The sequence below is a fragment of the Hakea prostrata genome, chromosome 1 (genome assembly GCF_041222555.1).
Source record: "Hakea prostrata isolate BN-2017 chromosome 1, UWA_Hpros_2, whole genome shotgun sequence".
NCBI classification, from domain to species: Eukaryota; Viridiplantae; Streptophyta; class Magnoliopsida; order Proteales; family Proteaceae; genus Hakea; species Hakea prostrata.
Genome location: NC_142600.1, coordinates 56786696 through 56803343, shown reverse-complemented (window position 1 = coordinate 56803343; position 16648 = coordinate 56786696). Strand labels below are relative to the sequence as shown.

Below are 16648 nucleotides of genomic sequence, written 5' to 3'. Positions count from 1 at the left end.
TGAGAATTTGAATGGACCTCTTGACATGTAAAATTGCATGATTCATACCCAAAACTCCAAATATTTGCTTAAATATTGAAAAATCCTCAAATCTGCAAAAACAACATAAAACACGTGGTAGCTCCACTCTAAGTGTGTAAAACGCATGCTTTATGCCCTAAGATTTCACACATAAATGTGCTCATCAGAGTTAGAGTAATTAGTCTAGTAAGAGTCTTAATTACGTTTGCAACTTGGAGTCCAAGTCTGTTTACTTTTTGGAAGTTGAGTCCTATTATGTTTCCTTCATGTAGGGTAGAAATAAGCCACTCTAGTTTGTAACAAGTCAGTCTTGAAATATTGAATAAAGCTAAGAATTGAAAGAAGGGCAGTTAAGTCGTGAGTTTCCTTGGAGAGTACCTTGTAGCTGGTTTGTGAGACAGTTTACTGAAGATCTTCTACTTCCCTTCCTCTAAAAGTAAGTATTATGTCCCCAACCCCATCCCTAGCCTTTGTCCCCCATCCATCGCACCCTTCTTTTTTATTTCTTGAATTTTCAAACTTTTCTAGAGACCGAAATTTCAAGGTCAGATCTATACCAATCTAACTGTTAGATCTGTCCCGAACTTTTATTAGTGACCTTAGATCCCAATTCGGTCCTTCTGATCGTCTGAATTTCCGTACTTCCCAAGACTCTATCAATATGAACATTAGTTTCTTTTACTTTAGCCATCCAAACCCCGCCAAACTTGGGGAATCATATCCATATATTATTACCTACATTCTCTCCAAGTTTCAACCCATTTTGAAACCTTGAGATCTGTAGAACATATTTGATCACAAAACATTTACTTAACCTTTCCCCTAGGAAATCATCCCATCACAAGTTCACAACCCATATCACAAGGAACCCCATGTCCCCTAAATTGCCAAAACCCTAGAAACCCTAGAAATTACAGAACTTTTAATTTCCTAAACCCACCCTAAGCCTTCCACTGAAGGTACTTACATTTGAAGACTACTGATTCTCAGGAAAGAGGATCATGGAGTGAGTTTGATTCGAGGGCAATTTCTAGCAACTAAACCCTAGAATCTGGTTCAAATCACTTCTGCTACAGTCTTTTTTTGTTTTATTTTATTTTTGAGGTTTGTGCTAGTGTTTTGCTTCTATTATAGTATAAGATTGAGGGACGTCATGCAGAATGATGACGCACTGCAGTCAGAGTTAACAAATAGAAATAAATTAGAAAAACTGCCTGGGGTGGGGGGTGGGGGGGAGGGGGAATGAGAGTAGCTAGCTGTGGTTTTCGCACCTTGTCCCCCCTCTTCTGAAGATACCTCTGTCCAATTAGGCACTCTGATGTAACCCCCAACTTGAGGGCCAGTCTACAGGATCAATTAAATTGAATTTAGCAGTAAAGTAGGGTTGTTTACACCCTGTGGTTATGTTGTAGACTGTAGAGGCTGTCTTGAATAAGCTAGGGTTTTGGAATAGGTAGGCAAGGTTCGGTTATGGTGTAAGAACTAGGGTTTATTGGAACACAAATTTGGGGTTTATTGGAACACAAATTTGAACCTTGCTGTCTTGAATTTCAGAAGTCCTAGGGCTAGGTTTTATGAATTTAGGGCAGCAAAAGAATTAGGGTTTAGACTAGGTTTGGTTGGTCTGATAGGGCTGAAATAGACAGAAGGTCACTAGGGTTGGGGAGATGAGGTTCCTAAAGTTTTTGGTGACAGATATATCAGTTCGATTGGCTTAGATTTGACCTTGAATTTTGGGTCTCTAGGAAAATCCCAAAATTCCAGAAAAAATATAAAAAAGAGGGTGATATCGGAATTGGGATTATGGTTTCTAGGTTTTGGAAAAATGATGAAGTGCTGTAGGGATGGGGGAGGAGTTTTAGAATTGAGTTTTGGAATAGGTGCAATGGAGGGAGAAGAAATCTAGAGACTAGGGTTTTGGGGAAAAGAGGGAAAATTTCAGAATTTAGGGTTTTGAGAAGAAGTTAAGGTTGGGAGTTGGAATCGAATGTTAGGCAAGTGGTGGGGGTGATTATGCCAAAAGGGGTTGGGAATTGAGTGAGGGAATGGAGGGAATCTAGGGTTTAGGGGTTTGAGGGAGAAGGGGGAATGCCATAAGAGAGAAAGGAGAGGGAGAATGGAGGGTGTTATGGAGAAGATAGATGGGGAAGGGTAGGGGCTGGGATGGGGGATGTTTACTACTTCTAGTGGAAGAGAGAAGTTGAACATTGCAGAAAACTAGAATGCTCAAAGCTGTCTGAGGTTTCCTCCCTTGGAAACCCACAATCTCCTCAATCAAATTTTATTAACCTCAAAACTGTTTTGTTTACAAGTGTGGGGCTATATTTATAGCCTTACATTGAAGGATTTCTACTTGGACTCAAATTGGAAAGCAAAACAAAGAAGGACCCCTAACTAAACTAAGTTGCAAATATAACAGGACTTAGCCCACAATCACCCTTCTCTTCCGGTTCAAAAGCCAATCACAGAGATGGGGGCAACAGAGCAAGAAGGAGCACCACTTAGATGGAAGCGGGTTTATGGAGTCTCACTAATAACCCTTAGTCTAGCATCACAGCCACCACTGGCCAAATGACATCTGCATCTGTGGCAAAGGAAGCATCAGAGAAAACATCTGAACCTCCTTTACTCGATAGGGGCTCCCTATTAGGTTCAAAAGCCATAGTCAGGAGTTGGTTGGTCGGAAGCGTTGAAGCAGACCCTTAAGTTTCATCCATTGAACCATAACCAGCAGCATTGCCACATGAACCAGCTGCGGAATAGCCTAATTATTCACCTTCACTTTGCTAGGCATCCTTGCTCATTGTGTCAGCCTGAGCCTGTGCTGGAGCCGGGAGCACCAAAAACATATTGATACAGAAACCTGAGATTGAGACTAGCACGCTATTGGTTTTTAGCTGGCTGCTAGTTGTAGCACGCTAGTGCATGTACTCTTCTGCTAGCATCCCAAGTCAGGCATGACTCCTATGAAGAGTCGTATAGTCATCTATAGACCTGGCAAATCAACCTCTGGTTCAACTCTTTGCTTGTTTACCAGGTCTAATGACCCCTCATATCCGTGGATGACAACCACAGTCAGTCTATGTACTCTTCCTTCTCTGCTTTTGACTTCTCATCTTTTAGATGTGACGTAGCTGTTTGATCAAAGAAGGAAAATCCAGCTGATAAGTAAGAATAACTAGTTTTAGGTCCCGGTTATCGAGCAGGTGAGTTTGAAAAAGCCGTATTAGGACTGGAAAGCTGAGAAGGCAGGAAGACTGATAACTAGCCAAAACTCAAGGAAAGCAAATGCGCCAATGTGTATTTTTGGGGTTATAGCCCCAACGGTAAAGGGGTCTCACCGTTTTGATCCCTCTCCAGGCTGTATTTTCATCTCCGGTACTGTGATCTTTGATGAATTATCATTTCCATTTGCTGCTATCCAATCTCTAGGTTCTACTAATAGCACTTCTTATGATGATAAAACTTGGGACTCCTAGTACGTTTATGACTCTCACTTGTCTTATATTGGAATAATTCAACTTGCACTACAAGAGTAGGACTACAACTAAAGGAATCCTTCCGATGTAAATGTAATTTTAGGGTTAGGGTTCCTTGGATGAACTCCCTAAAATTAAGGGGTTAGCCCAGAATCTTCTAGCAACTAATTCTAAAATTCTGTGAGTTGTTAGGGAAAATGTATGATTTTACTAAATTCTTATGGGGATACTTTGGATCATTATGGCAAGGGTAAGAAGTATTTTAAATTAATATTGGGTGGAAAGGATCAATCTAGAATTAATGCGGAAAGCTCAATTATCGCATATCAAATGGGTTGGGGTAATTATTGGATGAAACAAAGATAAAGGAGATTTTAGGGTTTTGGGAAAGATTTGGCTTAACAAAACTAAAAAGGTTGGTATGGGAAGGATTAAGGTTTTAACATATCCTTGTCGGATGAACTTGAGATACCCACAATCAATATGAGTTGTAACAAAGAAATATAGGATGTGTTAAGGACTCCTAGGAAACCTGCAATTAGGTATGGGATGGTTAAGGATGATGAAAAAGGAATGGATAAAGGGAAGGGAAAGTTTCTTGGGCAATATTTTTGGATCTTTCTCTTTCTTTCTTTTCTTTTCTTTTCTTTCTTCGTTCTTTCATTTCTTTTTTCTTTTCTTTCTGGTTTTCAGATCTGCCGCAAGACTTGTGAAGGGAAGGAAAGGGGGCCGAGGGAGAGAAGAAGGGGGGAGGGGTTGCCGCAAGGGTTACGGGAGGGGGGGTTGCTGTCACAGGGGTAGTTGAGGGCTTTAGGGAAGATCGCAAGGGGTGGGAGGGGGCTAGGGTTCAAAAGGGGCTGGAGAGGCTTGCACAAGGAAAGAAGTTGGGGAGGGGTTCTTGATTGCTGCACTTATTTGTTCAGGGCTGGATTGCTGCTGTAGGAGTGAAAGAATGCTGGAGATTGGAAGAAGATGCCGGAAATTGAAGTCTTGAATGAATTCTAGAAATCTGGAAACCTTGACAACCACCATGACCGGTGACCCAACCTCTTACTAAAATCAGCTTCAATTCATTCAATTCAATATGCCTTTACAATGAAAACAGTGGCCTACTTAGAGCCTTAACATCAAGAAAGAACTTGACTCAAACTGGGAACTAGACTTAAGACTCAACTAGGGTTTCCTTCATAAGTTAGGATACCTCATGCAACTAAATAACGACCACATAAAGTAAAAGTACTCTTCCTGAAATAAAAGACCTAATTATCTCTTAAGAGTCCTACCTAAAAGAAAGGTTCCTTAAGACACAATAACTCAAACTAAGACTTCAAGACATGTCTAGACTCTAAAAATTAAAAAATTCTGAAATTAAATCTGCTGCAAATTAGTGCTAGAAAATTGCCCAAAATGCTCCTTTTTGGGGGGTTTGGCCAGCCCTAGGTGCACCGCATGAGTGGGGTCTTGGGGGCCACACCAGGGTTTTGGCAAGGGGGTGGGCACTTGTTCACATCACCTTCTCTAAGTAGGACTTTCTAACAAGACTAGGGACTCTTTCATAACTTAACAAAAGGAGGACTCAAATGACAAAGTAAAGATAGACTTGGACTCTTAACAAGATTCTGATTGTGATTCTGACTAGATCAAATTGGGCTGGACAGAGGCACCCAAAATGACCAAAATGCTCCTGTTGCTGAGAAAACTCTATGCGGCTGGGCTGGACTGTAGGGTACTCGGCAGCAACCCTAGGCCATATTTCAGCCCTTGGGGAACCGCCCTTGGGATGGCCTTAGGTACAGGTCACATCACGCTAAATGTTAGTTTGTCAATTGTGGTGGCAAATGTGTTGGTCATACGTGATACTGCCTTCCTTCACTTCTAATGTAGGCAGTTGATTAAACTTGGTACCTCTTCTTTTTTGCCCCTTGCCCCTCTCCCTTGAGTTATCGGGGTTGTGGGTTTGTGATGTGGTGGCCATGCCTTGGTTACTGTCACATCCTCCCAGCCGGTACCCTAACTGGCATACCCGAGAGTGTGATCCACAGCCCCGAAGATCAAGTATCGAGGAAATCATCCTCCCACATATACAATAACATAATTATAAACAGGAAATAATCAAGGTTTAATATTATAAACAAGGTTCAAAACAAGAATATAATCAAAGTGCGGAAAATGATACCAGATATCCAAAGATATCAAAAGAAGTAGAGAGAGACGGAAACTCACTCCACAAAATACAACAGAACGCAGTATGTAAGTCTAAAAGAAATAACAACTAAATCAAAGGAACTAAGAAAGATAACTAAACATAAGAGTTTTCTATTCTATAGATGACGTCTTCAAAATAGTGGACTTCATCAATCCATTTGAGACGTTCCACCTCCACATTGTCTTTAATCGTAGTACGCAACTTGATCAACTGAGGGATCATCAGAGTAATCTTGATTGTTGCCAACACCTTGCGTGTAGTATGCTTCATCGGCTTGCACTTCATCGTACTGTTCGCCATGGTAATCAGTACCTGTAGAATAGTCTAACAAAACAATGTACAAAAGGAATGAGTTTCGAAGAAACTCAGTAAGGTAGTTAATCCATAACAACATAAATAACATGAAAGCAATCCATAAAAAGATGCAATGCAATATGAAACAAATAATGTATGTATGCATCTAAACTCTATGTATGCTGGTCTCTATGGCAGACATGCTTTAAGTCATAGCACCATACTTCTTTGGGTAAGTCACGCGTATGGCTCCTGTTGGTAGTGGGTCCGGCATCCCTCAGGACAAACCATGGCAGGGGGTTAAGTCAACACTCTCTCTCATAACCAATTGGCATAAGTACCGGTGCATGTCAGGGTAAAGCCTAACCCAATGCAAGTCATCTACTCAATTACATCAACTCAGGTCCAGATACTTCCATTCCTCGCCCCGGGCGATCCTTTCCGATATCCTTTCCACTAGAGTCCTAATAGTCCCGGACTACGGACTCATCAACCCTATTGGTTATCCACATATGGTAAACGGGAAGCTCTCATGTCCCCTCACGGATCATTTCACCGGTCTTAAGCGCCCATGAGCCCAAGTCTAGCCATATGCAACCCTCCAATAAATGGCCCCCACAATGTGATTCCCGTCCTCTCACGGGTTGGTTACCAGTCTTGAGCGCCCGTGAATCCCCATTGCTGCCACGGGTCGTTCGGTCTCAATACCCTTCCGATTTGGGTCTGATATAACGGGGATATCCTAGCCAAACACTGCTAGACAGCCCTAAGTATGACAATTAATAATTCGGGAAAGCGTCGATGGACAACCCCGGAAACATCCCATACTATTTCCGATAATGTCCAAGGACAGAAGTGTCAAAAGGACAGCTCTCAATCCCAAATCATACCTAATCAGATACAATCTCAGATCAGTCATGACATACACAGTCAACAGTTCATCATATACCAAAGAGAATATAAAGTCATGATCTAATCATTAACAATATGATAATAACCAATTCATATAAGTATGAATAATGAAAAGATAACCTAAACAAGTGCTACTGTTCTCACAGTAGTATATCAGAAGTAAAAGTATACAAACAGTAGTAAAACTCATAGTTTCATAAAGATAGAAACCAGAGAGTATGTGATCTATGTAGTTAAGGAGATAACTGTCCTTACCTTCTAACTCGTAAAGTAACTTAGAGAATCAAGTAAGACCTTGACTAAACCTGAGAAAAGAGTCTTAAACAAGTGTATACAATAAGTTAGGAAATATCACAATTCAATCAAAATAGACCAAGAATGGGGTTGCTGTACCCATTGGTCGACTGATTGGTCTACTACCCCAGTCGACCAATGAGTCGACCAACAGAGACAGTAGCCTTCAAGAATCAGAAGTTTTAGAATATGAATCCGAATTTGGTGGTTCAAAAGGGTATAAAATAAGGGGGAAACTTTAATGGAAGCATCCAAGTCTATAGAGGACATCAAACCATTAATCAATTCAAGTTTCCAGGTTACAACTTAGGAACCAGAAGGTTAAACATAGATCATGAAGGGAAAATAGTGTGGATCAAGGATAATGAACTAGAGGATGATAGGTTATGATTCTAGTAAAGAAAACAAATTGATTGGATGCTAACAGGGTCAATAACATATATCCAAGAAATTAAGGTTTCAGCCTTTTTGGCTCCCATGGAAAAGGTTGAGATCACAGGAGGGAGGGAATTAATGATAGGCCAATTACAACAAGAAGAATTATAGAATATTAAATTTAGATCAACCTAACAATTTACCCATGAGGTTTCCCTCACATGGGAGGTTACCAAAGGTTCTCCTGATGACCACACAAGGTTAGGGTTTCAAGGATTTGGGTTTCCATGATTCAACTGGCTAGGGTTAAGATCATGATGATGATCATAGATCTCAAAGAACATGATGAGATCATGGAATAGATGGTTGCAAGGGTGCAGCATCTTCTTCCTGATCTCAACCATGAATAGAATAAAGAAAAGAAAAATCAAAGATAGAGAGGAAAGAGATCATAAACATACCTTTGATGCAGGAGGATGCAGACCACTTGAGTTCTTGCGAGATATCAACCAAGGATGCAAGGGAATCGATTAGAATAGGGTTCTAACTTGTTCCAGAGGCTTAGGAGGCAGATGAAGCGGAGTATTCCCGAGACTAAACTTAAATAGAGTAGCCACGACCTAAATTTCAAAAACAGAATCAATTGGTCGATTGATTGGTCGACTGGTCCAGTCGACCAATGAGTCGACCAATCAGAACAGCAACTTCAAAACAGGGAATTGAAGGCTCAGATCAAGTCTAAACATCAAGGGGTTTTGCACACACCTAAAGTGACATACCTAGTAGGTAGAAATGCCTTCGAACCAATACAGAGAGCACTCCAAGTCCATCAACTAATCCAATCTTCATCAGGGTGCAGTTTCCATAAATGGAACACTGACATCCACACTCAAGGATTCCAATCCAGCCATCAAGTCTTCAACAGAAATGGCCCAAAGATGACTTCTTGCCTTACTTCGGGTTGCTGGACCTACAAACAACAAGGTTTCCGGGTCAAGGTTAGGGTTGGGTTTCACAGTTACAGTGTTCAAGCAGTAGGTTAGTTGCATGCTTCTTGGAGAGGAGCAGGGTAAGGTTTACCAGAAACTAAAGTGACGCAGATCCAAACCTAATTGGATTCTTTTATTAGGAAATATATAGCTATGGGTTATATAGGTTATGGGCCTTTAGTCCCTTGGGTTTTCATTCTAATTGACCAACTTATTGGACCAAAAACATGGGTGCACAAGTTGATTACGAATATAGATATTTAGTTTTATTTTGTTCTAAAGGTCTCCACTTAACAGTCACACAACTTGTTTAGGATTAGTGGGTTCACTTACGTTAAGGTTATATAGGTCTTTTAATGCTTTAGTCAGCTTGCAGTAAGACTTCTAATCTGTTTTGTGATAGTTAGTCAGCGTCCTAGATGTTAGAGGTTAGTTTGGTCAGCTACTTAGTTCGCTGATAGTTAGGAGTTCTATTGCAAGAAGGCATTTGAGTTTGTAAGGCTGTTTAGCCCCTATTAATACCCCCCCCCTCCCCACCCCCCAATTGTGGAGAATGAAATTAGACTTCAAATTTTTGACCTCAAATTGCTTGTGAAGCTCTTAGTGTTTGCAGGTGCTGCTTCTCTTGGTGAGACTGAATGTTGGAGTTGAGAACTCCATCAGTGTTAAGGTTTGGAACCTAAGTCCTTGGCTGTATGGCAGCCTCCATTGTTGATTTATCGAGCAAGTTGCTGACTTGGTAAAACCAATTCTTAGGCCACAAATATAGTCCCTGCTTTTGGAGTTGAGGACTTCAGTTTATGGTTCTTGTGTTTGTAACTCTTCTGATCCTCATCTTGACCATGGGACAGTCTTATACAAGGATCTGCCATATAAATAAAGCTTGGGAAGCTTGTAATGGGAAGGGAATCTGATCTAAGCCATCCTCTCTTCTTTTCCCTTTCTATTTTCGTTTTTGGATGTCCTTCTTCATAGGAACCCTCCCACAACCCTATTTCGTCATTGGAATTTGTTCAGAATTTACCCAAAGTGTACATACTTCATCCCCCTCATCCGATTGTAGTTGCTGCCCAACTAAGTTCAAACAAGCTTCTATTAGAAAATGTACAACTACCTTCTACAAGAATATACACAAGGTGTTCTTTGCGAAACTTCTGCATAGCCAATTTTAACTGTTAAAACCTGTTGTAATTTTACTCGAGTCATCCTTTAATAGTAAGAGAGAGTTTATTTAATTTTCAGACCTATACACCCAGTCAATTGTCTGAAATTAGCCTTTTACCCTTCAGTCATGTTTCTAATAGGAATCCTGCATAACTCCTGATTTGGAAGCCTGATTTAGATATAAAGTTCAGCATATATTCTCCTCTGCATTAACTTGATGTAACTCCTCCTGTCCACCATCAACCTTAACTGTCAAGTGGGCCCTATACTCTATACTCAAGTTTTGGCATACTTTTGTTGGCTGGTTCTGTAGAGATCTTGGTTAGCTGGCCCCCGATTGATCCTTCAGTCTACTGCTGCCTCATAATTTGGCTGGGTTTGGTATTGGTGAAAGCTTCCCAAAGCTCCATTAGTCATTGCTTTATGTCATGTAATTAAGATCGCCCTAATTCTTATTTTGGCTGCTGTCAGATTGGCCTGAAAGATTCTTTCTAGAGTTTAAATGTAAAGTATGATAAAACCAAAATTGTTTTTCCCTAAGTAGATCCAATTGATAATCAATATAACTTTTATCTTATTAGTAAAGTTAATGTTAAAGACAGGCAGATAACACGTTATGTTTGTTATATTGATAATCAATATAACTTTTTTCTTATTAGTAAAGTTAATGTTAAAGACAGGCAGATAACACGTTATGTTTGTTTTTTGGTACCTAATGCAATTATCCCGTTGGTATGCTGTGTTTTCATAATGAATTGATCCCTCCACCTCTTAGACTTCTTGCTTGAAATTTTGTGGTGTTATTACTAATTTAATTTTATCTTTTTGGCATGTTACTATGTTGTGCTTCTACTTTATCATGAGGACATCTTAAAAAAGGATCATGCAGTGCATCCCAGTTGACGAATGAAAAAATGGCTCCATTTTTGTTCTTCTATTTGTGCATATTTACGTTGTTCGCATTACCAGTAAAAGGATTAAATCTTTTGGAATTTAAATATTGCAACAGTCTTTCTTCTTCAAAACCAGTATTTTCTGCATGTAAATGAAAATTATAAATTTTGGGTTTCACTTCGGCTTCAACTAGGATAAATAGCAAAGCTTGGTTTGAACTTTGATAATAATTTTCTCGGCAGACTCATAAATGACTACTTTCTTGTCATTTAAGGGCACAGTGGAGAGCAGAAAATAATAATACTCATATTCCGAGATGATGGGTTTTGCACAAAATGGAAAAGAAATAAAAATAGATAAAAGAATGAATATTCATGATGATGCATTTTATGAATGTGAGGTTATCCAGTAGGATGCTGCCATGCTTCCAATGATTTTCTCTCTGTTAGATGATATGAAGCTGACTATGTAATTACAGGTGGTGGTAAAGTCAGGTCATGTGAGCAAAACTAGTATTGATCCCAGAAGGCTGTGTAAGGTATGCATTTTTTGAAGTCAATTAGATATCTCTGAAGAGACTATGAAATGTTGAGACAACTGTTTTCCACTTTCACTATGCATGTTTTCCCTTTCCCCAAATACATACAGAGGGAGAAGAAAAGATAGAGACTTGATATTTTTGTTTTCTCCAATCTAACTGCAGGATGTGCTGGGGACTGAAGGTCAGCTCTGCAGCTTTTGTTTAATCACTCTTTTGACCTAATGTCAATGTATATGGCTGTTGTCCTTATGGAAATGGACCAGCTGAAAAAGCAGCCTGTTTGGATCTCTAAATTTCCATACCTTATTTTGCATGGATCTCTCTCTCATTCTTTCTCATATGAATGATTGTACAATATAAAATTCACGCTTATGTAAATGCCAATGTGGATCATAGCACTGGCGAGTGGAGACTGACTGTTTAATGTTCCCCAGTACACCAATGTTGGAGATATTAGTTTGAAAATATGACCTGATTTATTGATAAGTACTTGTCCAATCTATGCCTTTTTTGTATTTTAACTGTAGGGAAAAGTTTGGGAAGTTAGGATCATATAATTAGTTTAGATGCTTAGTATCATCCATAATTTCAAAATTGTTTGAAGAGAGTGTCTAGGTTGCCCGACCAAATGGTGTGTGTCTTAACCCTTGAAGCTTCAACAATTTATGAATGAATGGATGGGGAAGTGTCTTAACCCTTGAAGCTTCATCAATTTATGAATGAATGGATGGGGAAAAAGAATTCTTCTATTGGTATATAGCATCATTTCAACCTCATGTTTCCCTGTGATTGAAACTAACACCTAATAGTTGGATTCAGGGGTTGGAAGTATTTGCAACAACAATGACAGAGCCACCTTCTGAACTAGTAGAAATTTTAGTGACTGTTGTTTAGTTCGTAATTCAGTCACTATTACTTCACCATGTCAACTGTGACTGTTTGACACTTTCATGTGACTGTTATCTTATGTAATTTGAGAGATCTGGATGGTATGACAGCTTTTTATAGAGAGAAAAAGGAAATGTCTAAAATTCTCTTGAGGATTAATGTCAAAAGTTGGATATGAAAAACTTCAAGAAAATTTTTGTTTTGTTTTGTTTTGTTTCATTTGTGTGTCTGTTTGTGTAATAGTTTTACAGAGGAAAAACGGGGAGTTCAGGCATTGGCATGTTGAATCCATTTTGGAATGTGCCAAATTGGGAATGGAGACCATGCTTTGTTCTTTTTTCTTCATGTTTTGTAGGCCAGATCTGTTCCATTCTTTAAAAATTGAACAAGAACCCTCTTCAGAATGAAACTTGATTGAGTTTAATTCAAGTTAGTGAATTCATTAAAGAGCCGCAGATCTCTATTTGTAGGCTGGGGCTTTTCCAGATGGCTGAGAAATTTCTTTGTGAGGAAAGCATCTTCTCTCCTCTTTTGTTTCATTTGATTGGGAAAACCAATGGTGGTGATGGCAGTTTGGTAAATATACTTTAGAGTAATTTGGAGAATGGTATTTATTGTACCAAATGCAAATTCTGATCTCAATCTATTCCGGAATTGATTCCAGAAATGTTTACCATCCATTAATTTTATTCTTAAGAATCATGGAACCCGAAAAAATTGGTCTCACCTGGAATCAAGGATTTGGGAGCAGGTTGGGTTAGCAATTGGGCCCTTATTTCAAGAATCACATTGCATACTTGAGCCTGAGAGCTAACTGGCATGATGCAATTATGATGAATTTCGACAAAGCCAAGAATTTTAAGCTTGCCAATCATTGACAGACAGCATTTCTAATCCTGATTGATAAAGCTGTCTAGATCCTACCCAGGAGTTGGCTGGATGTCTGGGTTATCAGCAAGTCTTGGATGGATCATGTCAGCCCATCTGGTTCTGGTTCTGCTGGCTGATGCAACAGGTCTTATCATGATTCTTATTAACTTGACCTTATTGGTTAACTAGAATGAAATTTATTAATGGTTTTGTTCATTTGTAACTATCTTGATTTAGTTCCTTCTGTGGTTTCCCAAGGAAAATTTTATTGGAAGACAGTAACATGTTGATCTAGTTGATTAACAGGAAATTCAATTTTGTCCAGAGGACAGAGGAGCAGAGAATGTCTAGTTAGTTCTTGGAGTCCTAACCAACTTGCAAAGTACCATGGACAGCCTGAAATCCTTCCATTCTTGGCTAGATCCCTTGCATCTAGTTCAGCTTCTCAATCATCAAGACAAACTCCAGAGGTTAGAAATAGAAATTGAAAATTATGAGCTTTTGGCACATCAAATACACATTATTTTGCATTTCAAAGCTTCACATTCAATCATATACATGGTAAATGCATTTAGTTATTTCCATTAAATATGATTTTGCTAGTAATTTTTAATGTTTGCAAAAGATGCTACTTTTAATATAGATTCTGCTCTCAATTGACTAAGCTGTGCACTTCTTCCTCCAGAAGAACAGAAAGGACATATCTACAGTTGATGATCCTTTTGATGCTCCCACATACAATATTCCAGAGAAGCCGGTGACCTTTACAGAAGGTGCCTCTTACAGTGTTATCATACTAGTAGGACTTGGTATTGCAGCTGCTGCTGGATATGCTGTTTTCAAAGAGCTTATTTTTGAGCCTAAGGAGTAGGTTTCTGACTATTGTCTAATAGAATGTTAAATTATAACTATTTTTATCTCCTTTTAAATGACAATGTTTCTGTCATCTGTTTTAGGTACAAGATTTTTGGGAAGTCTCTGGAAAGGGTTCAGAATGACAGTCAGGTTGGCTGATGGCATGTAGTTCTTCTTGCAATCCAAAATTTCCCCCCTTTTTAATCCAGATTTTCTTCCTCTTTTTTGTTTCCTTTTCTAGTTAAAATTCAAAGTTCTTAACCACAATTCTGGAATCTAATTATTAACATTTGAATCTTAGAGCCATCCCTCATATAATGAATTCAGACAATCACTGGGATTCTTTGGATGAATTTCAATTGGTTTCTTTGAAATGCATTCTAGAACGGGTAAGGAACACCTCTTTCTTCTAAAATCTTTTGCTTGGTCGAGCAATGAATGGCAAACACACCACTCCTCAGTGGTGGTTGAGGACCTTTGGTTTGAGCAAGATGGCTTAGGGTTCCCCATAAGCATTTGGTACCAGGAGTTTAAATATGTAGCTAAAAGAAAATTCGTAAATGCATAGTTTAGAGCTGTCCTGGAGCATTTTTGTATGAAAGGTAACGACGGTTGAATTCTGCCTAGGCCATTCCATGGGGTAATAATCATCCAGAACAATGTTGGTTGCTTACATTTGTTGTCTGAAAAGACATGATCAGGATCTGTGTTACAATTTAATTTTTACAGCATGGAGATTTAGTTCAAATTTGATCTAGGTATGCTCTCCTGCAAGTAATTCCCCATCGATATTCCTGTAGCATTGCTCTGCCATTTACCTATTGTTATTGCATCCTTATGATATCACGACCGATGAATTTTTTCCTCTGAATGGCCACCTCTTTTGACGGATTTCATGTTACATGATTTTGATTTGACTTCTATCAGGTTAGAGTGAGAATTGGATCACCTGTTACTGGCTATGGTCAGGAAAGTAGAAACCGGGCAGCTCGGCAACGGATTCCCAATAGAACTTGGACTGATGAAGATGGTATTGAGCATGTTGAGGTACTTCCTTTGTAAAAACTTTGCCGGATATTATCCTGGCTCATCCCTCAGAAACCTCCCTCCCCACCACCCCCACCCAAAAGAAAAAAAGGGGGGAAAAGGAGAAGAAGAAACTGTTTTTTGATTAGTCACTTTTTCTTGGTAGTTAAAAGTAAAGTATGCAAGCAAAATTTTGTAGGTTAATTTCTATATCCGTGGGCCCCATGGAGCTGGCAAGGTTTATGCTGAGATGTTCAAAGACAAGGAGGACAAACAGTGGAAGTTCACATATCTGATTGTTGAGATCAGCTCACCTTCACCAGCACAGTTGATGCTTGAGTCATATGTCCCAGCATAAGACATTGAGATCAATAAAACTTTCATAAATCTGTTACACTCATATCACATGCCATTTTCAATCAAAGCTGTATTCTGATCTGTATGGGATTTTGCTTGAGTTGAGGTTCTTGTGAGGCCTGGCATTCGGCTCGAATAACTTTTTAATTAGTATTTGTCTTTGCGAGGGTCCTTGTAGCTAGTCCAATTGAATTTGGACAAAGCTGAGTTGTATTTGGTTTTTAATTTTCGATTTATTCGGAAAAGACTGTCTGACCTCCAAGGCTCCATTGGCTTCTCTTTCTTTTGCTGGCCTTTGACAGATTAATCTATTGGTTGCATAGAGCCAATCAAGTTCAAAGACCCTTAATTTGTGAGGGTAGGGATTCTTCAGTTTTGTGAATTCATTTGAGGTATCAAATAGAATCTAATGGATCTCCCTACAGTTTGGATGAGTAGCACTGAAATATTCTAAGATTATTTATTTATTTCTTTGCATGTAACAAAAGGGCTTGCTTGTTCAAGGTTGTGGGGAGTTTATTGTCATTGATGGTTGTCATTTGAAGGGCAGCTTTGGTAGCATTTACTTGCCATTGAAGAAACAAGTAAGATAACTGATGTGCTAAAATTAGGTTGCAAAAAGAGGTTGATGAATGCTCCAAGCTTGAAGACTAAATTGTTATGGTGAAGGTGAAGCCGAAACCTTGCTTGCAGGACTCTTTAAACTAGACAATCAATTCCATGTGTATCAGAAGGCAGTTAATGTAGTAGCTTCTGATACCTCCTGCCATACTCTTACTGAGGCAGTGCTCTCTATCTAGCAAGAGAGTGTGTGTGTCTGTGTTTACGGTGGGCTGCTGTTTTCTATGATCCTAGCTTATTAATTCGTTTTGGCACAAGGGAGGAACTTATATTTCCATTTCTGCTGGGTTGAATTGTTTGTCACTGCTTTTCTGGAGGCAGTGAGTGAGTGACCTTTCCATCCTGAAAATATAAGGCTAAGGGCTCACTTTCAGCTATTTCAGTTTGGTACTTTCATCTGTTGATTTTGTATTTTGAACCGTATAATTTGAGAGGAATCTACCGTTAAATTTAATTGTCAAATTTATCATTGAAAAGAGTTAAATTACTATTTATTTTTAAAAATATCCCCATAATAAACAATGTTTGAAAGGTTTTCAATGATAAATTGGACAACTATATCCAATGAAAATCTAATTCTGGGGTCTATGTGCTTTTTAAACATAAAGTGGGGTGTCAGTGCTTTAAGGCCTCCATTTTGGGGGTGCCAGTGCAATTTGCTCTATAATTAATAAAAAGGATTACAGGAGTCCAAATACTCCGATAAAATAATCAAAGAGAGAATCAATGTTCAGAAGAAATATCGAGTTTAGCAGAAGCAATAAAAAATAAACTAAATTATCTTCTTTCCAATTTATTTCTGTAAAGCTAAATAATAATTTTCATGAATAACAAGAAAGGGGGTTCTCTAGTTCTACAGATG

At 38.9% G+C, this 16648-nt stretch overlaps 1 protein-coding gene across 2 annotated transcripts in view; it reads left to right on the top strand.

Moving 5' to 3' along the window:
- Positions 1 to 16384, top strand: part of SD3 (import inner membrane translocase subunit) — a 44034-nt gene extending 27650 nt beyond the window's left edge. The window contains exons 2-8 of one of the 2 annotated variants that reach the window (XM_089140840.1): positions 11107 to 11166; positions 11332 to 11350; positions 13234 to 13397; positions 13616 to 13794; positions 13884 to 13932; positions 14710 to 14829; positions 15008 to 16384. In XM_089140840.1, coding sequence (XP_088996966.1) covers positions 11107 to 11166; positions 11332 to 11350; positions 13234 to 13397; positions 13616 to 13794; positions 13884 to 13932; positions 14710 to 14829; positions 15008 to 15166 — 750 coding nt within the window. In that variant the 3' untranslated portion in view covers positions 15167 to 16384. Of the gene's footprint in view, positions 1 to 11106; positions 11167 to 11331; positions 11351 to 13233; positions 13398 to 13612; positions 13795 to 13883; positions 13933 to 14709; positions 14830 to 15007 lie in introns of both variants that reach the window. The other variant, XM_089140832.1, reaches the window with a different exon arrangement.
- The last annotated feature ends 264 nt before the right edge of the window (positions 16385 to 16648 follow it).